This window comes from Felis catus, chromosome B1 (assembly GCF_018350175.1).
Source record: "Felis catus isolate Fca126 chromosome B1, F.catus_Fca126_mat1.0, whole genome shotgun sequence".
NCBI lineage: Eukaryota > Metazoa > Chordata > Mammalia > Carnivora > Felidae > Felis > Felis catus.
In genome coordinates, this window is record NC_058371.1 from 28,270,064 (window position 1) to 28,296,051 (window position 25,988).

Genomic DNA, 25,988 nt, shown 5'->3' on the forward strand with positions numbered 1-25,988 from the left:
CCCCAGCCGTGATCTCACAGCTGCCCTGAGACACCTTTCGGGGGGCTCCCTGCCTCATTCTGGATGAGATTTGTTCTTCTTTACCCCAACCACCAGCTCTCCAGGTCTCCGAACAAACTTCCGTGCTTGTCTTTTTCATCAGTTCTCAGGAAAGGCCCAGAGACAGCTCTTCAAACAGTTTCTCTTCCCTCTGGGATGTTTGTAAACTACTGTCACATTACCCACCAACTGGTCTACAGCCACTGGTTACACACACAGCCTGATCTTTTCAGAATTTACCATCCAAGCCCCACACGGGATGTACTGTGGGCTCTATGACCCGCTTACCAGACTGTTCCCAGCCCTGCGTCCCATGCTGGGCCTCAGCACTGTGTGAGAAAAGAAAAACTTGGATGGGATCCAGCATGAGGAAAATGATTGAAAGATCAGAAAGAGGCGTTGCTATGAGAAAAGGATAAAGGAACAGGGTAGGTTTAGCTCTGGGAAGAGAGGGAACAGTGAGAGATAATAAGATACGTTGAAAAAAAAAAGAATGTTTTTTAATGTTTATTTTTGAGAGAGAGAGAGAGAGAGCGAGCGAGCATGAGTGGGGTAAGGGCAGAGAGAGAGGGAGACACAGAATCCAAAGCAGGCTCCAGGCTCCAAGCTGTCAGCACAGAGCCCAAGGCAGGGCTCGAACTCATAAGCCATGAAATCCTGACCTGAACCAAAGTCGGGTGCTCAACTGACTGAGCCACCCAGGCACCCCTAAAGATACTTGTAATTTTTTAAATCCTTGTCTAGTGGTGGACTGTCCTTGTGCAAGATGTTCCAGTGCTTAGGACAGGTTGTCTGAGGTGCTCAGGCCCTGGAGTAAGGTATTGCTCTGAGTGTTTTCTGACCCTCTTCTGATTTGCTATGAGATTTTGATTGTGAAGAGGGGTAGCTGGCGTTGCATGGGGACACGTACGATGAGGACGGTGGAGCTTCTGCAAGTATGTTTGCCTAATGGTCCCCGAATGGGGAACAGGATGTATGTATGGATTCTTTCTCGTTACCATGGTGGTAGTTCTGAGAGCTGGTAAAACCTGGAGTCAATAAGTAGAGCTTTGACCCTTGGGAATCTTCGGGTATGAGAAGTTTAAAAATAATTATGATAATTAGGAGCTATTCATTCAGGGCTGTTTTTTTGATATGTATTTATTTTTGAGAGAGAGAATAGGCACGTGAGCAAGGGAGGGGCAGAGAGGGGGGGAGGACAGAAGGTCTGCACAGTCAGTGCAGAGCCTGATGCGGGACTCGAACTCACAAATCAGGAGATCAAAACCTGAGCCAAAGTCAGACACTTATAAGCCACCCAGGTGCTCCCAGGGCACTTGACTAAACTCTTTATATTATCTCCTTACTCCTCAAAACAGTCTGTTGTGAAGGTACAGTTATTATCCTCATTTTACAAATGAGGGGTCAGGCTCAGAGAGTTTTAAAAATATGTTCAGGGTCACAGTTGGTAAGTTGCCTATCTGGGGTTCAAAAGCCAGGTCGGTCTCTCTGGCCCCAGAGCCTAAGGTCGTTTTGGGTTTTTAACAACTTTATTAAAGTATAATTTTAAAAAATAATTTACATTTTTTACAATTCACCAGTTTAATTTTTTTTTTTAACATTTATTTATTGTTGAGAGACAGACACAGAGCGTGAGCAGGGGGAGGGGTACAGAGAGGGGGAGACACAGAAACCGAAGCAGGCTCCAGGCTCTGAGCTGTCAGCACAGAGCCCGATGCGGGGCTCGAACTCACAAACTGCGAGATCATGACCTGAGCCCAAGTCGGTTGCTCAACCGACTGCGCCACCCAGGCGCCCCACAATTCACCAATTTAAAGTGCACAGTTCAGTGTGGTTTCCTATATTACATTATCAGTCTCTCTTATTTGTCTGTTGTAAAATGTATGTGACATAAGTCTTGACATTTTAACCATTTTGAGTTGTGCAGTTCAGTGGCACTAATTATATCTATGATGTCTTGCAGCCATTACCACTATCTATCTGTTCCCAAAACTTTTTCATTGCTTCGAAGACACCAACCATTAGGCTCCCTGTTCCCTCTCTGCTATGCTCCCCCATAGTCTTTAATTGGTTTTGTCTCTGTGAATTTGTCTCTTCTAGATATTTCATTTGAGTAGAACCATATATGTGTCCTTTAATGTCTAGGTTTTTTCTCTTTATATTTTCAGAATCGACCCATGTTGTATAACGTGTTAGGATTTTTTAATGGCTCGTGCTGGGTTTATACGTTTTTCCTTCTGTGTGCTTTTACTGACATTTAACAACTGTCACATGAAGGAAATCAGTTTTCATACTTCGTTTCCAGTGTGTTCTTGTAACATTGGAACCGTAAGTGTTCTCTTTTTTTCACACCCCAAATGGTCCTGTGTCTCTTTGTATTTTTACAAAGCCTTTAAGAAACAAGAACAAAACACTATGTGGTAAAAATACGTGGTCGTGGTAGAAACTCAGGAAGCATAATGAGCAAAACAGAACTCGAGCATCTATTTATCCACAGAATCTACCATCCAGAGATAAATCATAGTGATACTATTAAATGTATTCTATCACAAAGAGCTGTTGAAATCTTTTACATATCATTTAATTTTTATGACAGCCTATGAGAACAGGTACTTCCCTCCTCCCCCTCCCTTCCCCTTCTTCCTCTTTAATAGTTCCCAGATGAAGAAACTTGGCCTTAAGTTGCTAACTTACTCCAGGTCACAAAGCTGATAATTGGCTTAAACCTAGGGCCACATACCAAAGCATTATGCCCATCCCTCATGCAAAGCATTTCTGTGTCTGTGTGTGTGTGTGTGTGTGTGTGTGTGTGTGTGTGTGTGTGTGTGTGTCTTTCTTTCTCCCTCTCTTTCTTCCTTTCTCTTTCTATGTGTGTGTGTGTGTGTGTGTGTCTTCCTATTAATGGGATTGTATTATACATAATGTTCAGTAACCTATTTACTTTGTCACTGAGTATTTTGTTAACATGTGTCCATATTTGTAAATACAGGTCTCTCACATCATCCCTTTTGGTGGCTGTAATACATGCCATTTTGTAGTTATTTAACCAGCCTCTAGATTTGAACTGTAAGATTCTCCTCCTTGATTCTTTTTTAAAAACCTTGTATGACCATCCTCTTAATGCTTGACCAGCTGCCAGTTCTAGATTTGCCAGAGATCTTGCAGGCACCAGGATGGCTTGGGCATGTCTTTTCCACTCTAAGATGTTCTGGTTTCTGGCTCTGGGGAGGTGCAGCACCCCCATGAACCCCTTAGCTCCTATGCAGATCATCCACCAAGGCTCAGAAGTCAGGCCAGAGCCAGCCAGCCTTCCTACTGAGCCTCACACCAGATCTCCCGGAGTTTCATGGCAGAGTAGAACTGGAAAAAGACTTAAAACACTGACAGGCAGCCTTTTAGAGTTTGAGGGTAATTTGTTTATCACAGACTCAAGATCCTCATGACATAGAATTACTTACTCCCCGAAATAAAGAAGCTCAGCCTAAACTCCTCCAGTTTTCTTGTGGTATTTCAGTGCTTCTGACAGGTTAGGATGCTCCGTTCTCCCCAGTGAACTCTTGCTGTCATTCACATCCCAAGAATGAGTACGGTCTTCAGGAATGAGAGGGTGGGTTGTATACATTAGTGCTGGCCAAGTTTGCACTGTTTATCTTACTGGAAAGTCAACAGTGTGACTATTAACCTCCTGCACAATTAAGATGTAGGCTTTTTGTTATGTTGTTCTTAAACATTGTCGCTAAATCTGATTTTTATGAGGCAGAGAGAGATGGGGAGAAAAAGGGAAAATCTGGCCAGTCAGGGGGCTCAGATGGATCAACACCTGGAGCTGCTGTTGGAACTTGGAAGTCTGGCAGCCAGTGGCACTGAGTGGTCAGGGAAGTCTAGATGGGTCTGCAAAGGTACTTGGCCTGGCTGCTTTTGCTTTTACTTACCAGGTTAAGTGGGTCTTTTGAACAGATGAGATTTCTTTAGAGAAGCTGAAGGACAATGAGACTCCTTAAAAGAAGCCTTCTGCTCTTGAAAAAAGAGCACTTGTTATTTAAAAAATTAAAAAGGAAATGCCTTACAGCTAAACCTTTAGGTTCCAGTGGTCATCAACTCATTCCTAGTAAAATGAGCTGAACAGTAAATACGAGGCACAAAAGAATGAGGAAGAAAACAGAGTTAAACAGAAGTGGCTGAGGGCACACATTCCAGAGCACCACTCCCTGCTGCCTCCTCCCGCAGGTACGGCCCCAGACAATTTGATGAACCAAGGAATTTTCTTGTAATAAGGATAGATTGCCTATTGCATAGATAACATTATTTACACCCCCAGAATGTGTCCTCCCCTCCTTTCCTATGTTGATTACTGCCACTGCTATTTGCTAACAAACACTGTATGATACTGTGCACTTATCTGTGCCTCTCAGGTTCTCAGTGACTTTTGGTGATGAACCTTTGTGATGGTCTGTATTTTTATCAGAGAAATTAGGTGAATTGCTCAAAGTTGTGCAGCCAGCAACATTTACAACTAAAAGACTTCCTTAAAGAGGAGAAACACTGGTTTGACTTTCAGGTGAGACTTTACTGAGTCACTACTCACCACATTTCCGGAATTACCTCATGTGACACATTCTGACACAAAAAGGTCATTTGTTCTTCTCTTGTCAAATTTTCTTTTCAGTGACCATCTGCTGACTCCCTGAAGTTTACAGCTCTTCCAGCACTTTCTGCATGACAAATCACATCTTCCTAATAGCCTGCACTATGAAATTAATAAGGAGTTCCATCTCTACATAGTTTTCCTCAAGTATAACTTCTGCTCCCCACCCCACCCTACCCTGCGATCACTGGATATACGCAATTAAGTAAGAATTACGTTTCAGGTTTGTAGAGAATAAGGTCCTTCTGTGGCTCAGCATCAATGCCTCAAATTTGGGCTGGAGAAATAAAAGATGATGGTATTCATCCAGCATCTGACCCACAGTAGGTACTTATTAGTAAATACTCTTTGCAAAGAGGTGGTATAATTTTGAGAGAAAGTAGCCCTGACTAAATTTTTGGATAGAGTGGACTTTATTCATCCATGCTGGCCCTGAACTGCTTTTAAGAACTAGTTTAGTCTGTCTTTGTTTTTAATGTTTATATATTTTTGAGACAGAGCATGAGCGGGGGTGGGAGTGCAGAGAGAGAGAAATACACAGAATCCAAAGCAGGCTCCAGGCTCTGAGCTGTTAGCACAGAGCCCAACACAGGTCTCGAACTTATCAACTGTGAGATCATGACATGAGCCAAAGTCCAATGCTCAACCCACTGGGCTACCCAGGCGCCCTGCTTAGTCTCTCTTTGTTGTTTTTTAAGTAATGACTGTCCAGTTTCTTCATCCATCCATGGGCTCATGGTTCAGTACTGTCAGGAAACATCGTTCATTTCTATCACAGAGTGTCAGGTTGAATTGTCTTCCCTGGAACCCGTGTCACCTCGGAAAGCCTAGGGGATGAAGAGAAGCAGTTCTTAGACAGCAACAGATGTTTCTACAAGCGAAGTTTTGCTTTGTACTCAGGATTTGATCTGACGCACCAGATTATAAAACCAAGAATAAAGGAAGGGAGGATTTTGGAGAAGATGGAAAAGGACACGTTTCTGAGTTTTCTGTGTGCTAGCAGTGTTGTTACCTATAGCCAGGAAGTTCTAGGTCTACTGATGGCTTTGTTCCTATAGGCTTTTCATAGTTCACAGTAATTGGCAATATGTGACTTTCTAGATTTAAGTGGCGGATTTTTAGCCTTCCTGAAAGAGATGTTTAAAACACCATGGCACACAGCAACACTTAGCAGCCTCTGCCATAGCCATCAGCATTGTGGTGCTCCGGCATCTGATACTGAGTAAGGAAGACTTACTTTAGATCGGTGGTGATGATTGGGCATTCAGGTCACTTAAAATATTTCAAATAGCGATCACTATGGTGCCATGAGCAATAGGTGTCCTCGTTATTTTGTGTCTTCCTTATATCCTCCAAATACCATTTAGAGGCTGGGGCAGGAATAGTTTGGGAAAACATGTTTATGCCTTGGACTTTTTACATTTAGTACACATGCAGTTTGGCTACGATACTCCTCTTGGCTTCGATGGCCCTGGCTTGTGGCCATGTCGGATTCTCTGGCTGCATAATTCTCAGTGCACTGACAGCCAGGACAGTGGGATGGGTAGGGTGGCCGTGCTGGTGGTGATTATAGTAGAGTGCTCCTACCACCACAGTCAGGAAGATGATAAATGATATACATAACTTCTCTATGTTAATTGATTTGTTTGATCTTATACTTGTAATTTCAGTTTGAATTTCTAGGAGTCAAAATTTTAGTACCACGTGAGAAGCTAGGAGGAGCAGTAGAACTTTTCAGCTATCCATATCTAGAGATGATGGCATTTTACCTCAGTGGGTCTTTATCATCCACGTAGGACTGACACCTTTCAGTCTATGGGCTCGCTCTTTTTGGTGATTGGAAAGGCCTCTTGGGAATACAGAATGTTAGCATAAGCTAGTGCCTATTTCTTGTTGTTGTTCCCATGAAGATGGGTACATTTTCATGCGTTGTAAAATTTATGCTTGGAATTTTTTGACATAGCCACCACTATTTAACTCACAGTTCTTTTCAGAACAGACTGTAGAGCAGGATTGCTCTGACATGAGAGGAAACCAAGAAGGTGGAAGCAGGGATGACAGGTTTGCTAGTGTGGCCCACCCATCTCTATGCAGTCTCTGCAGCCCAGTACATCATGCTCTACCAATGGTTTGTGAATATTGTCGACATTCGCCGTGCATAAATCAAGGGTAAATAGCTGAGGCCAGCCAGCGAACACAGATGGCGGGAACCAAAAGAGTTGCTTGGCTCATAGAGCAGGAGCTCAGTTCAGACACACATTCCATTGAGAAATCCCTCACACGGCCCATAGGCCACAATGCTTCTGTGTGTCTGGATTTGTGTTATTTGTACCCCAAGGTAGGTTTTGAAGTTCTGACTCCATTCCCTAAGTCAATTTCAGTCTCTTTAAGACCGATAGCTGTGACAAGTTATTCAAGTTTCTGCCTTTTTATCTAGACTGGAACCTGTACAGATATAAACTGACGTTTTCTTAAAAGTCAGTGCCGCTAAACTAGAAATCATTGGGTTGATTATACGTTTCTCAATTTTACATGCTCCTGAATAGTGTAAGAAGTTGCAGCCACTTGGTAATATCAGTTAAATTTAAGAAACGTCATTGAATATCTTTTGTGTGCTAAACCTAGGTGCTGGGGGTAGGAGATTACAATTTGGGGAATAAGAAAGGTACAGAAAGCTCATTTTCAGTGTGAGTGATAGAGGGCAGTGATCAAGGTACACACGTACTATTAAGGGAGCTATCGGAAGGATATGTGGTCCATCCTGGGTTTTCAAGAGTGCAACATGCCTTAATGAAGACTTCTCTAGGCAGTACCTGTTTCAGCTGAGAATCAGTTCGGCTTTGTTAACTGTCAAAGAAATACACATCAAAATAATGGAGAGATGTTTTGCTTATAAAATTGTTGGGTTTTGTTTAGTTTTGTATTTAATGATAATTCCCAATGTTGTCATATTTAAAAGTTGGTATAAATGTATCTGTTTTTATTGGGAAGGTAATATTGAAATAGTCCAGCACAGTAAGATTTATCAAGGTCCTTAAAAATGCTTATCACCTTAGACATAGGTTCTTTTTTTGTTGTTTTTTGCTTTTTTTTTTTCTTTCTTTAGAGAGAGCAAGCGTAAGCTGGAGGGGGGCAGAGAGAAAGGGAGACAGAGAACCTGAAGCAGGCTCTGTGCTGAGAGCAGACATGGATGCTTAACACACAGACACGTAGCCACTCAGGTGCCCCTAGACCAAGTTTTTCTAAGAATTTATCTCAAAGATTTACGCCTAACAGCACTAATTAAAAACTGAGCGTCTGCTCTAGAACATGTACTGTGCTAGGCACTGGGGATACAGTGGTGAGCATCACAGACCCAGGCCCTGCACTCAAGGAGCTTATGGTTTAGTAAGATAGTTTTGTAGGTGGTCTGTTTTCACAGACTAAGTGGACCTCTGTCCAAGTAGCTGTTTCATTAAAAAGACACCTGTCCCTCCCCATGTTCTTGAAAATACTTTTCCCTTTTCAACTTTCTTCCCTTACCAAAAATGGTGAGTAGCAACTGGAAGTTTTAGTAAAAGGCTAGCTGTTGTTTAGATGAAGGAAGAAGTTTCTTTTTCTTCCCTCCTACGCCCTCCAGGATTCTCCGTACAGCACAGGTTGTCGATGGTTCTCATACACCCTCTCTGTGATCCGGACCTGCAGTTTCTCCTAGCTTCTTTCTCCTTTACTCGGCACTCATGTACACATAGACATATACACATGTCTCTAAACTAGTTTTTGTAAAAACAAGTGAAAATCACCTCAAGGGTATGCTTTTCTTATAAATTTAAGTATTAATTACATAATTGTCATGGCCCAGAAAAGCAGATCAGAATTACCATGTTTTCAAAATTAACCTCTTAATATATTCATCCACCCTGAAGTAATATTTTCTCTTTTGTTTTTCAGGGTAGTGACCTGTCTTTTCTAACTTGGTTAAGAGTTTAAGCTTTATGGTTTTGGGGAAAGGTGTTTGGCTAGGCAAAACCACCATCTTTTTTTTTTTTTTTTTTTTTTTCTTTTTTCTTTTTTTCTTTTTTTTTTTTTTTTTTTAACATTTACTTATTTTTGAGAGAGAGAGAGAGTGAGCCGAGAAGGGGCAGAGAGAGAGGGAGACAGAATCCGAAGCAGGCTCCAGGCTCCGAGCCGTCCGCACAGAGCCCGATGCGGGACTCGAACCCACGAACCGTGAGGTGAGATCGTGACCTGAGCCGAAGTCTGGCACTCAACCGACTGAGCCACCCAGGGGCCCCATACCATTTTAGCACAGTGGTTAAGAGCAGGAGCTCTGGAGCCACATGGTCTGTATTCAGACTATGGCTTCACTCCCAGCTGCGTGGCTTTGGGACTGTCACTTAATCACTTAGCATCCTCCATTTGTGACATGGAGATAATAATAGCAGTACCTACCTCAGAAGGATGTTGTGGAGAAGAAGTAGGTTCAAGTCTGTGAACTATTTTGCACAAAGTACGTGCTGTATAAATATCCTTATTTCTGTTTGATATGCAAACAACCCCATTGACTAGCCACACTACCACTCATGTGTACGATACTGAAATCCCTTTATAATCTAAATTATCTGCCATAGATGGAAGAGGCTCCTGTTTCAGCAACAAAAGAGGGAGAAGACTCACTTCAACTGACAGGACAGAAAGAGGGGGAGTGGGTATGTTATGCAAAAGGGAAAGTATATTCATTCAGCAAGTGTTCATTGAATGGCTACTTTGTGTCAGACACTGAAAGGGTACTCTAGCGAGTACAGCTGCAGTGGTCCAGCCTCGTGGAGCTTAGCGAAGTCTCTAGCAGAGTGGAGCTGGGCAAATGTTTTTGTATTGTTAATATAAAACCAACACTTTCTGGAAGTGCAGCTCCTGTTACACTCTAGATTTGATTGCAGTTGTTAAGAAATCCATGGTCTCAGAGAGGCTGGCAAAATACCCTCCAAGTTCAGTTGCCCGTGTCTGGGAAGGGAATTGCCTGGGGAAGAGCTGGGGCACCCTCATCCCTGCAGTTGCACTGCTCAAGAAGGAAGACGAATGAAAGTATCCAGCGGTGGTGAGCGGGAGTAGATAACGATAGTGACTTAAAGCAAGTCCCCAGAGGAAGTTTTCTTCCTGCTTCTGCTCTGGGTTCCCTCCACCTCTCAGATCAGGCATCAGATCTTTTTAAAACCACGGATTATATTGGATAGTTTTTTGGCGTTGAACAGCTGGGCAGTAACAAAAGAACAGGACTGTTGAGAGCAGTGACCGCTCAGAGGTATGACAGAAAATCATTAAGCGGAGGAGAAGGGCCGCTGGGCCAGCTGAATCAAGACCAACTTGATTTCGGAATTTCCTTGGCATCCTTATTTTGTGGGTCTAGGTTGGCCTTCCTGCAGGTTTGAAGAGTTGCTGCAGGAATATGTGTTACGAGAGAAAACAAGTGGAGTGGGGAGACTGGAAGTTAGCAGGAAGCCAGTTTAAAAGTCAAAAGGCTACTAAATCAGTCTAGGTGAGAACCTGCAGTTCGGTAGTAGAAGCAGGGGTGGAAGGGAAGAGGTGAGATGGTAGCGGCTCCAGGGTGGCTCGGTCAGTTAAGCGGCTGACTCTTGATCTGTGCTCAAGTCATGATCTCATGGTTCCTGAGATCTAGCCCCGCATCAGAGCTCAGCCTCAGAATTGGAGCCTGCTTGAGATTCTCTCTCCCTTTCTGTCTGCCCCTTCTCTGCGCTTGCTCACGCTCGCTTGCTCTCTCAAAATAAACTTAAAAAAAAAAAGATAGTAAGGCGTAGTGGAAATGCAATCAACATAGAGAGGCGAGAAGTGAAGGGTTGGATTCTGGACAAAGATGACTGATTCACGATTCACATCCTGGGTCTGTCACCTGCTATGAGTCACGTGGCGGTTCTTTAACCTCTGTGTACCTCTGCTTCCTTGCCATGTAAAACGGGCGAATATTCCTACCTTCCATAAGGAGCACGGTGTGTGGCACGAAATGTGCTTGGTGAGCATTAGCTACTGCTCTGTTACTACTGTTGTCGCTGTTGTTAGTATCTTTGTCATCTTTACTGTTATTAGGACTCAGCAGTTGTCTGGACATGGAAATGAAGGAGACCTTGAAGCTGAATAAGTGGGATAAAGGAAAATGTGGGGAGGTGAGAAGAGAAATTGGTTGTGAGTGACAGTTCACTTTTGGATGAGTTGAGCTGGATGAGTTTGGAATGTTTACACTGGAGTGGGCATCAAAGCTGTCGATTAATGGGTTATCCTAAACAGAACTCACAGTTGAAACAATGGAAGTTGCCAAGGGCCATGATAGAGAGTAGATAGAAGAGACCTGAGCACACACTTGATTACTCTTGGTGTCTCGAGCATTTAGTACAATTAGCTCCGTGTGCAGAGCAGAAAAATTACAGTTGTGGTTTGTGCTGGGTGGTGCTGAAGACATCCTTTCAGCTTCTCACCAAATCTTTTGATTCCTCCTTTACACTTCTGTAATTCTTAGGGAGCCAGTGAAAGTATGTGACCTTTTCTGGGAACTGTTTCCTAGGGCTACCACAGTAAGTTACCGCCAGTGGGTGGCTGAAAACAAATTAATTCTCTTGCAGTTTAGGAGGACAGAAGTCTGAAATCAAGGTGTCAGCAGTGCTGATTCCTCCTGGAGGGCTCTAAGCGACAGACCCTCTCATGCCTCTCCTAACTGTGGTGGCTGCTGGCAGTCCTCGGCATTCCTTGCCTTGTAGACACGTCATTCCAGTCTCTGTCTCCGGCTTCACATCGCCATCTTCCCTGTGTCCTCTCCTCTAATAGGAACGTCAGTCGTTGGATTTAGCACCCTCCCCAAATCCAGTATGATTTCATCTCAAGGTCCTTGAATAATTACACCTGCAAAATTCGTGTTTTCAAAAAAGTTTCCAGGTAAATGTTAATTTTGGGAGGACACTGTTCAACCCACTGCCAGAGCTAGTTAGTGTGCCGGGCCACCGAAGCTGGCATATGCTGCATTCTTAACCGTGACACGAGAAGAGTGTGTCCTGCTAGGATAGTCTACAAAAGAGCCTTGGAAGACTGATTTTTGAAGGGTTTACTTAACAGACATGGACCAACTGCTTGTGAGATACGTGTGAATGGGAGTCCTTGATTTATTTTTTCTTTCAAATTTGATTTTTTTTCATCAAAAATGGAATTTGTCATTATATTTAGCCTTTGGTTTTTTCTGGTCAAGGCTTCATTTATCAGGCAAGCTCTCCTTAAGGACTCTGCTTAGGTTTATTCTAGTAAACGGAGTATGCCAAAAACTAGAGATGAGGACCACGCCTGCTCTAAGGCCTGTCACCACCACCACTGGTGGTATGTGGGGTGGGGGGGTGTGGGCAGGATGCTGTATGGAAGGGAGCCTGAACCATAAGACAAAGAGACTGGGATTCTGGTCCCAGTTCAGACACTATGAGTTAGCTGTGAGACCTTGAATAGAGTTCCTGCCCTTTTCTCGAGAGCTTTGGATGAGTATCCAGAATGATAATGGATATACACCCTCTTAGCTGTGTATGAAAATGTATGCAAATACAACATGTTATTAAAACAGGGTTGAAATGTAATCTTGTTTAAGAAGTCACATTTATATCCTCTCGTGTCTCTCTTCTGTGTATATTTGTCTCCCACATAGAATTGAATTAACCTACAGTTTGATCGTTTCCTCTTCTGAAGGGCAAGGTAGAAGTTACATCCTCTTTTCTCTGTTGTTTTTATCGAGTAGAGAGCAAGTGGTTGACTTCTTGATACTTTGTGATCCACTGTGCTAGGCTCTGGGTGAGCAGAGAGTGAGAACATGCAGTCCTGGAGGTAAGTGCTGTGCCTGGGAGACAGAGGATGCAGCAGAACACAGAAAAGGTGCTCCTTCCCTGCCACTCAAGGAAGTGACATCTTAGAGTCCTTTGAAGAAAGAATACAGGTTAAGGCAGTTGAAAGGAGAGAATGCCCCTGGCAGAGGGAGCTAGTGTGTACGAGGCCTGGAGGTGGGGGAGGAGCGGGCACGGGCCAGCAATGAGAATGATCCTAGACCGTGATGGGGAGGCAGGTGAGAGCCGGGTCTGCTAAGGCAGATGAGGGCAAGATCATATGCAGTCTTCTAGGCCGTGGTATCTGGAGATCAGACACTGTCCTGGGAGCAAGGAGAAATCACAGAAAGGTTTTAATCAGGAGAGTGACATTGCAGAATTGTGTTTTCAAAGTTGTCCTGGCTGCAGCGTGACTGCCAGGAGGACTGTGAGGAGGCCTTTTCAGTAACCCGGCGGTGGTAGTTAAGAGAGTGGCTGATGGGACGGGTTCAGTGGGGCCTTGGTGAAAGACTACCAGGTCACCACCATGGCTTGGGCATCGGCCTGGCATCTTTCACTGAAATCTGGAGCCGAAGAGGACAGGCAGCGGGAGGGAGGGACTGTGTTTAGTTTCAGACATGTTGAATATGAGATCGCCGTGTAATATTTCCAAGTAAAAATATCCAAGAGGCAGAGTAAATACTGACCTAAAGTTCCTGGAGCTTGTGTTCTCAACTGCATTCAGGTTAAGTCCATCAAAGATTAGCCGCGTCCCTCTTGCTCTCTGTTGTTTTTGAGAGTCAGTTCATCTTTATCTGTTTCAGTGTGACTTCACACCGGAAGCTTCGCCCTTCTGCATGTTTGTTTCCGCATCCAAAATGAAAAGGCAGACAAGATGATCTTCATTAGCTGTTTTTGTTTAAACCTCTGTCAGACACTGCTCTTTTTTTCTTTTCAAAGGGATTGGAAGATGGAGTTGGGGAAGTTTCTACTCCTTGTTTGCCAGAATACAATTTGAGCTTTTCCGGTTGTATATTCTTATGCTAAAAAAAAGGCTTATTCAGATGTATATTGTGAGCCCTCAACAACTGTATCCTTCAGAGGTGCGAAAGGAGAAAGGATGTTGCTGGATCTGGAGTAATGGGAGAGGACTGACCCATCACCCTCTCAGCAGAGGGTCGGATTAGGCCCAGACACAAAGCCCTGGCCGCCTGATCCCTCCCCTCACTGGGGGGTCAAGAGCCTATGTAGTCAAGGGGAGTCTCTCTACCCACCTCCCCCCACCCCTGCCAAACTGTGGTCATCCTAATGGGCTCAGGGCAGCAAACTTTCTCTTTTTTTCAGCCTTCCCATCCTATTAAGTTGAGCAGGATCAGCCTTGACTCGGGAAGGTGAAACCCACTAGAGCCAGCCCATCTGCTCCCCTGCTGCTGCCCGCGCCTTTGTTGGTTCATCTGTGTGTGTGAAGGGCTTGTGCTATGGAAAACCTGTCTATTCAGTTGTTTTAATTTTCTCAAGACCACACATTAGCAACCAAAAAGAATATACAGATTCAGCTTACTACCCTCTTCTGCCAAGAGAGAGTATGTGGGTTTTCAGAGATTCCTCAGCATCCTAGTGAAATGTACGTGTCTGTGAGGGCTTGCTTTGCCACAGGTGTGACCGTAGCCTGGTCCAGCTGTCCCCACCGTGCCTATATTGCTCTGTCACTAGTGGCTCTGAGCCAAGCAGGTGCTGTCAGGCTGGATCTGCTTTGACCCTCCAGTTTCTCTCACAGAACAAGTCCACAATCATTGCTCTCATTTGCATCTTCTCTCTCGAAGTATTTCATCCATTCATTAAACAAATTGCTGTGTAGCAGGTACTGTGCTAAGCTCTTTGAGAGCAACATGCATAACACTTGGCTCAAGCATCTTGATCCATTACGAAAGGCAAGAAGGCAACTTGTATCAGTGGTTCTCAAATTTAGGCATCCATCAGATTCACCTGGGGGGGCAGAATTCTGATTCAGTAGGTCTGTACTGGAGCTAAGAATTTGCATTTCTGCCAAGCTCCCAGGTGATGCCGCTGGTGTGGCCACCATACTTTGAGAAGTACTGACTCACAGGACTGGGTGCACTGTGGGTGCCGTAGCGCAGCTATGAAGATAAAGTTTGGGAGTGCGGAGGAAGGAGTAAATAGTTTGACTTGGCTTATTCACCTTTCTTCCTTTCATTTCACCTGTCCTTCCTGGGTCAGATTTTTCTGCGCTTTGTGAGGCCCTAAACGCTCACTTGAGGACTCCCTCAGCATTCCAAAGTGCTTCAGGCACTGAAGTCTGTGTTAGGAGAGCCTGTTTGGTTCTGTCCCAGTCATTCCCAAAGTCATCCCAGTGTTCTTTGTTTCTTCCCCTGCTCCGGCTGCTCACGGCCCTCCCTCCCTCCGGTGGGTTTTTTTCAGGAGCTGCAGGAATGAGTTCAGTCTTCAGACTTGGAAGAGGAGCTTACTTTTTCTTTTTTTTTAAATGTTTATTTTTGAGAGAATGCAAGAGACAGAGTGTGAGCGGGGAAGGGGGCAGAGAGAGAGGGAGACACAGAATCCAAAGCAGGCTCCAGGCTCCAGGCTCCAGGCTCCGAGCTGTCAACACAGAGCCCAATGTGGGGCTCGAACTCACGAATCGAGAGATCATGCCCTGAGCCGAAGTTGGATGATTAACTGACTAAGCGACCCAGGTGCCCCAAGAGGAACTTATATTAAAAACCGTTCCATGGGTGAGCACAGCTATAACAGCAGTTTTCAGTGTTCTCTGGAACCCTGGTGTACCTGGGAGACAGACATGGGGGTTGAAGTCCTCCAGCCACCCCACCACCAAGGCAGCCAAAATTCACTACACTTTATTTAAAAAGGGATTCTGGGGAAAGTTAGTTTGAAGAAAGGGTTCCAACTGCTTTTATTTTGAACTTTGAAAATTACTGTTCTGTAACATGTGTTCCAGTTCAAGCCTCCTTTTTGCTCATGGTTATTGTTTTAGTGTGGCAAATACTGGAAGGATTGGGAAATTTTAGATCTAGTTCCTATGGATATTTCCTAAGTTTTCCTTTAATAAAGAAAACAGTGGTGTATCTTTAAGCAGCTTTTAAAGTTTTCCACCAGGCCCCATTAAGTCTACCAAGCATTATTACACACTGAGTGCTAGTCTCAGAGCTGGCCCCAGGGGTGCAGGCTGGATCCTGCCTTCCTGAGCTCTCACTGGCCAACCGGTGGGCACTTGGTTTTGAGGACTCCTCCTCTCCCCAGCACCCTCCAGCTCAGAGCGTTTCCACGGGCACATTTTGAGCTCATCTTCCTCCCGACCAGCCCAGTCTGCTGCACATCTCTTGACATTTATGGTAACTCCAGATTGCGTCACACGGGGAGAAGGGAAGGGTGGTGAGATGTGTGACGGGATTTTTCCAATGTGAGTTCGCTCCAGTCTCTCTTAGGCCTTCACTCCACTACCTGACTTGTACTGTCAGCAGCTTTGGGTTGGGGACTTTGTTTCCAAATGTCCCATTCTGGGCTAGGTTTAGTGCAGATGTGGGTCAGTGAATAGTCTGCGAGCATCAGTCTAGACCCAGTGGGAAGTAATGCTGTAGGATAAAAATGTAGAAATGTCTGGAAATCATAAATCCCATCTGTCAAGGCTGAGATTGAAACCCTGACTCCCCCTATCTCCACTACCTCTCTCTCTCTCTCTCTCTCTAGGATCAGATAGCTTTTGCCAAAAAAAGTTTTATTTAATTCCGTGGGAGTGCTTGCATTTATGCCCCATTTCTAGGATCAGATATCATAAAAGACATTTCATTTTTAAAACTTTCACCCCCAACTTGGCCAGTTCCTATTAGGCAACAGGATGAGGAAGGGCTGCCACCAGGCTGCAGGCCCTGCGTAGTCCTCTCTGCTGGCATTTAGAGTCTCCTGCTGTCACAGTAGGACTGAGCAAGCATGGGCTAAGACATTAGTGTGCTGGGTCCTGAGACTTTCTTGACTTTTTTTTTTCTTTTTTTTTTAAAGGCTCAGAATGTCTTAAAATAGCATGGTAGCTGAAATAACAGTAACAACAACAACAATAATAGCTTGCCATTCCTGAGAATGGTTGTTTGTTTGAAATCCGAGGCATGGGTTCTGGCAACGGTTTCCACAAGCGGGGCTCCCACAAGAGTTGCTCTAATGGAAATCATATGGTCTCATCATGACCGGAAACACAGAGGTCTGTTAAGCATTCTCCCAATCCCTCTGTTAGGAATTTTCTTACAGAAGCTTCAGACACCTGCATACCCTAGAATTGGAAATAGGTGGTGTAGACCTGATCATTTTAAAGAGGCTTATGATGCTACTGTTATCCCCTTCAAATAATATCAGTCTACTCTTTGAGCTAGGCTTTCCAGCCTGGATATGCAAACAGTCTGTATTCCCATCACTAAGTCCTGAGGAAGACTTTTTTTTTTTTTTTTTTTTTTTTTTTTTTTTTTTAACTGCCTTGTTGAGAAAGGGATTCAGGGAGTCCGGCCAGCCATGGGTACAGCACTCCACGTTGTCGAGATCCACAGGCTGCCTTCTGAATGGATAGTCCCTAGTAAGCTCTGGAATCTCCATCTTTTCAGAAGTTCTTGCCATGCTGGCCAGCTGTGGAAAAACTCCCCAGGTTCACATGCACCTACAGGCTCTGCTGCTTTCCGGTTGCTCCGTACACCGGTTCCCACATCACATTCAGGGAAGTTCTGTTTCCAGCCCCCTTCCCACACTAAAAACCCTGCCCAGAGCCAGAGTTTTGGCAGATGGTGAGAAGGAGTGAGACCTGGAATAAGCAGGCCTAGGGTGACTTCTTCCATGTGGGAAGGAGTGAAATGACTTGATTGACCTTGGGTCACGTGCACTCTAGACTTCTGGAAAGTCCTGAATGGCAGAGTCTCTAATGGCTTTATAAGTCACCTTTTCCTGACTCCTTCAGCAGTCCTGGGTAGCATCCTTGGCCTACTTGATTTCAGATTTTGACAGGTGATAAAAGCACATACTGAGATTGCTGCTTTACAGAGTCCAGATTCATAACTATTGACTGATGTTATTTTTGCCTTTGCTGAGACGCTCCCTCATGTGTTTGCTGTTACTTTAATGGATTGCTTCCTGATACATTCTGAGCCCCGGGCACTTGCCCTTCAATCTGGCAAACTGCGGCTTGACCTGAATGGAATCAGATTGAGACCAGTCAGTTGGCAACATGACTCACTTTTTTTTCCTAGAAAATATAGTTTGTGTAAGCAGTGACTGTGAATGTTCTAATTTGCATCTTTGTGGAGCTTAACTTTAATCAGGATACTCCAGCCTTTTTCCCTTCTATTCTCTGAATTTTTAACATTTTAAATGTCTTGTAGGCACAGCGTCTGGCTCTGTGCTTCTGAGTGTTAAATGGGTAATGCTTGGTGATCATGACTTACCGGTTAGTAGTAATTACACTTCTAAGCAGAGAAGTCCTACAGTTCAGGTCTGTTTGGGTCCTGCCAGTAAGCCATTATTCTCTCAGAGACTCTGCAGTGGGTTTTCATGGGATATCTCCTACCGGTTGTCTTTCTTCCTCTTTTCCTCGGAGGGCCACGTGTGCGGTTTTGTGCAGGAAATCCCCACTGTTCTTGTGTTCCCCCAGCTCCAGTTGGAAAGACATCAGAGTGTCCGGGGCAGAGCCCAGGCCCGACATCTCAGCAGGCCAGACAGGCAGCAGATGCCTGTTGCCTTTTTTCACTTTGTATTTACCATTCCCTTGCTTAGAGTTTGGGGACCAAAACCAGCAGGTTATTAAAGGAATGAGAGTAATTTGACTCCTGACATCGATTGGGGCTCGGGGTTATTTGGTGTTTTGTTTCTGATTTGAAAGCAGCTGTTTGGTAACCACTAACTCTCCCCTTATTCTTTTCTTGCAGATGAGCTCACAGTGCCTGCACTTTACCCCAGTAGCCCTGAAGTGTGGGCCCCGTACCCTCTGTACCCAGCGGAGTTAGCGCCTGCTCTACCTCCTCCTGCTTTCACCTATCCCGCTTCACTGCATGCCCAGGTAATTTATACCCATCGGCCACGACTTCACTCACTCCACCACTGGTCCTTTCAAACCCGGTTCCCCAGAGCACACCGTACAACTAACACCTATCCAAGCTAACAGACCCACCTGCAGGAGATTAATGATTCCCTCTCAATCAAGCTGACACTCCAGGACTTGGGGATCATCTGACAGCAATGATATCACCCACTGCCTGATGTTTGCCCCAAATGACACCTCTCTCTTCCTTAATGATCTCACCCTCCTATCACACACAAGAGACTGGGCCCAGCCAGCTAGAGGGCGTCACCAGACCATAGTCGTGTGTGCCTGGTTGTGCGGAAGGGCTGCAGAGGGAGGTGTCCACTTGTCGCAGGACTTACGTGTCTGTGTGTGAACCTGTGTATTGAGAGATCTCTGCTGTCGTGTTCCCTCAGGTCTAGTGACCAAAGGGGAAAGTTGGGAGCTTCCAGGAAGACCGCGTGCTGTCTTACATGTGTTACAGGAAAGATTAAGGGTTCCTCTTTCCACTTTTAGGAAACCCTGTATAAAAGGAGGTACCAGTGTAGTTTTGAGAATGTAATTACAAGTCAAGGTAAAGGTCTCTGATCTGACCCACTCCTTCTCAGTGAAGAGTAGCCTGAGTTTTATAAACTCCCTTGTTTCTTCACAAAGATTACTATCTACATACCAACCTTCCTCTTCCCCTGGAAAAAAAATCTTGCTCTTAGTTTTGCTTCTAGTGCAAGTAATAGTAATGAACGTTCGGGTTCAGAGTGACGATCAACAGCAAGAGAGAATATAGATTTCATTTGTCTCAGCGCACGTGGAACTCTTTCTAAAAGCAGGAAAGCCTGGTTTCTGAAAAGCTTTGGCCTAGACAGACAGGTGGGGTTTTTCTGTTTTGTGTTTATTTACAAGGCTGGATGAAATACACAGCTTCCCAGAATACTCTTCCTTCTGACTTACAGCTCTTTCATGTTGTACAGAATTCACCGTGTTGTATAAAACACGCACGGGCGGTCCCCCAGCTGACATCCTCACAGGCCACGGGGTCAGGAGTGTTGGTGGCTGCCTATGCTCCCATTCCCTTCCAGCAGGGTTACCAGTGCTTTGTGCACATGCTGACGACCCAGCTGCCCAGGCCCGTACAAGCAGACTGCGGAGAGAGGACCCAGGCACCACCCGGTGTGGTGACCCTCGGTGTGGGAAGGGGAGGTAGAAAGCAGTACCAGTAGTGAGGGAAAAGTAGAGGGTGGTGGTGAGAGCACCGGGCACAGAGCGTCACTTCTGGTAGCAGCAGTCCTAAGACTGATGACCCAGGTTCCATCCAGATCAGCTGTGCTCTCTGCTTCCCCTTCCCTTCTCTTCCCTTCCTGCCATTGCTTCCACCTTTGTCTGTGTCAGTGCTTGGTCTCCTGGCAGGTAGGAGAGGAGCGAGAACAGATAAAACTTAAGCCAGTGGACATATCTTCTGCTGAGTCCTCGAAATGTTCATAGTGGCCTCAGGGATAACTTTGTCGATGACTGGGAGCAACTCAAAGAGGCCCCTCTGTTTGTGGGCCCGCCCCCATCATCCATGGATAAGTCTTCGTTCCTCTTGCTGGAGTGCTTAAATACAGATGGACAGTTGAGGCAAATGTTAATACTATGAAATGGTGCCAAGTTTGTGGAGTCATCTGAATATTGATGGCTTTGGTTAATCAGCAACAAAGCCTTTCACCGTTATCTGGGAAAGGCAAGAATTGACATTGGCCAGAAAGGACTGGGAATGGTAGTTTTGGGGCCCTAACATCTGGGTAACTTGCCCTTTATGTAACGGATGAAATCCAAAGTATATCTGGGGTTGTGGGAGAAGGAACTAAAGAGTCTTAAGAGATTAGAAAGCCCATGCCGTTGTGACAAAGGTTAGGGAGAGACAGTGCTAAGATTCAGTGACTCGACCATTTGACTAAACGGGATGTGTTGCCCATGGTGGCACCCTCCCCTGTGAGTTCTTCCTCGATCTCAAGATTTTCCCAACCTGGAATCCACTTGGCTCTGCCACATCGGTCCTAGAGTTGGTGGAACTCTCATCTGATATCAGTGAGATCCTTGCGCTCAACCCCACAACTTGTTTGGAGTCATTCCCAGTGACGCTTGGGTTCTGTATCCTAAAGGTTCGTGAACAGATGTGGTGATTTCAATTTCTTTGTCCAATATGAGAACCATGGAATGAACTGGTAGGGGCTTTACCGATGAGCAGGTCTGGCCCCTTTTACTGTTGAGGAAACAGACTGGAGAAGATGGAGAGAGTTCTCCAGAGTTGCAAATGGCTCTGCCATGACTGGAGCCAGGTCACCTGACTCCCAGGCCTTGCTCTTTCCACGCCTCAGTGCTGGCTCACCAAAAGCTTAACTCTTGGATGCAATTTTGGAAAGGCCTCACTCCAGTGACTCCTTGGATCTTTCTTCTCTCAGTAGATGAGAAGCCTGTAAGAAGAGACTTGGAGGCAAAGACAAGGGAATCAGAACTTAACCTTCACCCAAAGGGTCTGAGAGAATTTTTATTAACTGGAGGTAGAGCAGTGGGGAAGACCAAATGGAGCAATGCCCTTAGTGGATGATTCTGGTTTTGTTTGGAGATCTTACTTGTATGTCTTTGGAGAAGCTTTTATATTATTTTGTTTTTCTTAGCAATGTGTGCTCTGTTTTGAGACTTGGATTTTTTTTTTCTTCTAGTGTTTCTCTCCTGAGGCAAAGCCCAACACACCTGTCTTTTGTCCACTTCTCCAGCAAATTAGATTTGTCTCTGGGAATGTGTTTGTAACATACCAACCTACTGCAGACCAGCAGAGGGAGCTCCCATGTTGAATTTGCTTGTTAGCTACTTTTCCCCGTTTTGCAAAAATTATTTCTTGGTAACATTTGAGAGATTTCAATAAAAATTTTAATCCGAGCAAAAATTATCTCACGTAGACTGCAGCGTTTTGTTTTCATGATGATGCGAGTTTGGAGCTAAGATGTTATCTCTGAGATGGTGGGAGAATTGGGCCGCCGTGGCACTGATCACACACTTCGTGGGAGAGGGCCTCAGAGCACCCGGGGAGACTTGGCCCAGAGTCGAGGGCTTGCTGCCGCAGCCAGTCTCTTCTTGGGTTCCCGAACCATCAAGAGCTGCGCATTGGAAGATTCTCTTTCTAGCATCTGTGGGTCGCCTCTACCTGGAGATCTTGCTTCAACGGGGATGGTGTGTTGGCTATCGGAAGCCTGTTTGAAGCAAATAGATGTGCTTTCCAGTCTGTCCGCCCTGATCCAGAGGAAGGAGGACCCAGGGGACAGAAAGTGTCATTGAAAACGAGTTGCGTCTTCTAGTTCTACTCCAGCTTTCATCTGTGGTCTGGTGCCTCCGGGTCTAAATTGAAGATGCAAAATCCCAATTTTGAAGCATTATTGCATAAGGCAATGGGACTGTAAGCTGCAGTACTGCCTTATTAGTTGTAGGGGTGATGCGGCCAACAAGTGATTTCTAAGATCATTAACATTTTTAGACATGATCACCCTGTCCTTGGTATTTGAAATGTATTAAATATATTATGTAAGTCACTGTGAACAGGAGGGGAGGTTTCATCCATGGCTTTTAGGAAAGTTAGATTCTCAAGAACATAGTGGTTCCTGTCACATCATACTCACACATCTCCGCTTTATCAGTCTGGGTTCGGTTTTGCTTGTTACCAATCATTGGGTCTTGTTGCTGACAGGGCAGAGAGGAAGCCAACAAAGTGCACTGTTCTCATTACATTCTAGAAACAATACCATTTACCCTTGACCAGAGCCACGTTGTTGGGCCAGAAACTTCTACAGGTAAGTAGGGCTGAGAGAGCAGGTCCCGGTTACCTGTTTCTCCTTCGGAGGCCTCATTTGCCCCAACGGCAGATCTTACAGGGCTTACGACTGGAACCCATCACCTGCACGTAAACAAAAGGTTTTAACATCCCAACACAGACCTCCCAGGGTAAGGCACGCCCCTAGGGAGGTGCCTTGTGACACATTGGAAATACTTTAAAGGTTAGACCCAAAATCAGTGTAAAAATGGACCGTGGGAAAGTGACCCAGGCAAACGGAAGAAAGATCACGGGCGGATTCGGGAGCCAAGGATGGTGTGCGGGCACTAACTCCAGAGCTGCCCGCCCACCGCCGTATCCAGGCATTGACTCCGCAGCAACAGGCAGCTTCTGAGAACTGAATCTTGAAACTTTTTAATGAAGACAAATTTTGCTAGGCACCTCCTCTGTCACTGTGCCCTGTGGAGATGACACCAGGGCATCTGGCGTGGCATGGGGTATGATTTACAACGCGTGGCCCGTGAGAGAGGGAGCGTCTTGAGGGAGCTAGGAAGCGGGGCAGGTGTGAGTGTGCACTCCGGTCAGCACACGGCCCCAGAGCATGGCGGCGGCGTGCCCTGCCCAGGCACGTGGCGGGACTCCCACAGGAAGGGCACTTTATTTTTCAGCCTCTGCCCTCCTGCTCAGAAGGCAGTAGCCAGTGCCAGAACGGTGGTTGGTCCTGTAGTGGGACTGGTGAGCAAAACCCGTGGGAGGGGCTGCAGCACCGTACCCGGCTGGCCAACCTCCCAAAGGTAAGGGAAGAGTCGGGAGATTCGGGGCGTTTGCTTCTGTGCCTCCCGGATGGCATCAGCACTTCTCACCTGAGACCCTGGTCCCTCGAGGCCTGGCTTTCTCCAACAGCTACTGTCTCCCTGCAGTCCAGGGCTTGTGAGTGTCTGGGAGACCACAGCTTTGAAGGACTGCAGAGATTGCTTTTGGGGGCTGATCAGCCCAAGGCTTTAAATTGTTTGTAGACATCGATGAAACTATTAATCCTCTGACATTTCCCTTTCAACCTACAGCTCCACGAAGGCCACACTGTGAGGAGAAACTGCCCCCGGGTGCTCTGTCTCCTGAGTGTGCTAGCCTTGTCTGCTTCTTGATTTGGTTAGCTTTCTGGTCTAGGAGCACCTGGCTTAACTCCCCCCGGAGGCCGGGCTAGGGCAGGCAGGCTGGCCCGCTGTGAGCTCCGGGAACGCGTCTCCCCCTTAGGAGCACAGAGCCCCCTTTCTTTGGCCAGCACTGCTTCTGGACTGTTTCTGGGCCTGGCCTTGGAAGGGTTGGAAGTGAAGGCTATGGAGCTTCATGGTCAGACACTGGCTCTGCCATTTACGAGCTGCGTGACTTTGACTGAACAAGTTCCTTAACCTCTCTGGGCTTCAGTAAAGTAGGGCTAGTAATCCCTCATGTAGAACAAGAGTGCCTGGCACATGGGAAGGGCTTCATAAAGGTTAGTCTTTCAAGGAAATTTCAACAAGGAGAATTTCAACAAGGAGAATGAATCCCAGGACTGGCTACTCGTGAAGCTGTGATAATTCAAGCACGAAGGGCATCTAGCGCGTCTTGACCACACTTGATGCTGCAGAGTCCTCATGGCTTCAGCCAAACGGAAGGCCAGAGGTCGGAAAGAATAAACGAGACCTCGAGGGACAGCCACCAGAGTGGCCACACCTGCCCTCCATCCAGCAGTGGAGTCCTGGAGCTTGTGTCAGCACCGGGAGGACTTGTCCCCATAGGAAGTCTCCCCCCGAAGCTGGGTCCGGACACGCCTGCTGGGAGAAAACCTCTCCCTGACAGGAAATAGATCAAGAGTGGGAAACAGCTGAACTCCCAGAGAGACCAAATGGTTCCTGTATGTTGCTTTACTCAGACCCGTTGTCCCTGAACTTTCCAGCTGTTGTCTTATCTTGCTTTCCTATCAGAGAAACTGGAGAAGAGAAAGACCCACAGGTCATCCTGCCCATTCCTCCCCGGATTCTCTGGCTCATTCTTCCCACAGTCCATCCGGTAGGATTCTACCCAGCCTCATTTCCAGGTGGCAGAGTTAGTTACCTCTCGTGCCTTGGCTGAACCATGGCCTGTTGCTGAACCCCCAGGGGATCCCACCCTGACCAAGCAGGTTCCCTCTCCCTCCTTACCTTTTCTGTCCATCTCATCCCCTCTGCTGTCTGGTATCTGGAGAACTCGGGAGCCCTCACCTCACTAAGGCAGTGAGAGACATAAACATCTGGCCTGTCCTCACCAGCGTCTTCAGAAGCAGGCCAAAGTCAGTTCGCCAGAGTTAATGGGGTAGATGTTCCTTTAGCCAGAGCTGTTGCTACTGAGACCCAAACCTCACCACACTGCAAGCAGCTGTTCAGAAACCTGAATCAGTCCCCTAGTGCTCTATGGCCCTGGCCATGGTTGCGGATCCCAACAAGAGTCCTCGAATTCACCATGGCCATGGTTGAGAGCGTGGCTCAAAGTGGGCCTCTTCTTGTCTAGCTAGGGAGCAGCAGGGTTACCTTCATTTGGTGCACTGTTTTACGGGTTTCTTACAACGCATGTTTCATCTTGTCCTTTGTTAAGGCTCAGCTTTCTAGAGCCTGCGTCTTCTTCCCCAACCTCATCAGCAGTGAGAGCCCCTTCACAAATAATGTGGTCTGACCGCAGTACCATGGTGCAGAGGCTCCGACAGACAGGCTGATTTTAATGATAATTTCCACCCACTCTGCTAACTTTGGGATTTTAAGGGAGCTCATTTTAACCTCACTGAACCTCAGCTTCCTCATCTTTAAGTGGGAAGAATGAGTAAGTACCTACTTCATGGGGTCATTTTAAGGGAAAGAGTAAAATGCTTGGCATGGAGTTGTAATTATTAAGATAGCTCTTCTATTTCCTTCTTTTTGTCAGAACTTGATCTGCCATGGCCCAGAGGCTCCTGAGCCCTCCCTTTGTAGCATTAAAGGCAGTGAGGATATTGGGACTCAAGACGAGCACCCTAGCAAGAGAACCCTAAGGGCCCGGGCTCTATTCGCTACCAGAGCAAGAATGGCAGCCTGTGGCCGTGGCCCTGAGGGAGGCAGGCGCTGATTTTCGGCCTCCTTTCCTAGGAACGGGCACCCATGTACCATCCAGAAGTACGGGAATTCTAACTGCTTTGGAAACAAAACCAGGGCCACGAAGAAACTTTGGAAATATAAAATGTAGCCTTCATAAAAAGAAAGTGAACTTTTCCTTGAAGAAAACCAGTTCTGACAGGGGGGAAAAAAGAAAATCTACTCCAAATGGGATCATGTTTTATTCAGGATTTGTGCTGCCAGTGGGGGAAGGCCAGAACTCCGTGACAGGATGGGAAAGTGGGACACCCCAACTTCAAGCCTCATCCACTCTGCCATGAAGTACTTCTCGCTTCACCGGGCTCGGCTCCTGGGACCTCTAATGGCCCTCGATAGCAAACATAGTTAAAAATTAACAGACTGACAGAATTAAATATGGATGACAAGCAGCCGCTGTGGACTTAATCTGACACAGGATGTTACATGCTTGGGTGCCCTCGACCCGAGTGGCGTCTTGAGTGAACTTCTGGGATGT

General features: G+C 46.1%; 1 protein-coding gene across 14 annotated transcripts in view; it reads left to right on the plus strand.

Annotated features, from left to right (window-relative positions):
- The window catches only part of RBPMS (RNA binding protein, mRNA processing factor), a 177,115-nt gene that overhangs the window by 132,001 nt on the left and 19,126 nt on the right, over window positions 1-25,988 (plus strand). For 9 of the 14 annotated variants that reach the window (XM_023252435.2, XM_023252436.2, XR_006596410.1 and 6 more), the window contains one exon: window positions 18,438-18,568. The exons of 3 other annotated variants lie outside the window; for them this stretch is intronic. In XM_023252435.2, the coding sequence (XP_023108203.2) occupies window positions 18,438-18,568 (131 nt within the window). Of the gene's footprint in view, window positions 1-18,437; window positions 18,569-21,270; window positions 21,498-25,988 lie in introns of those variants that run through there. 2 more of the 14 variants (XM_003984649.5, XR_006596407.1) reach the window with 1 other exon arrangement.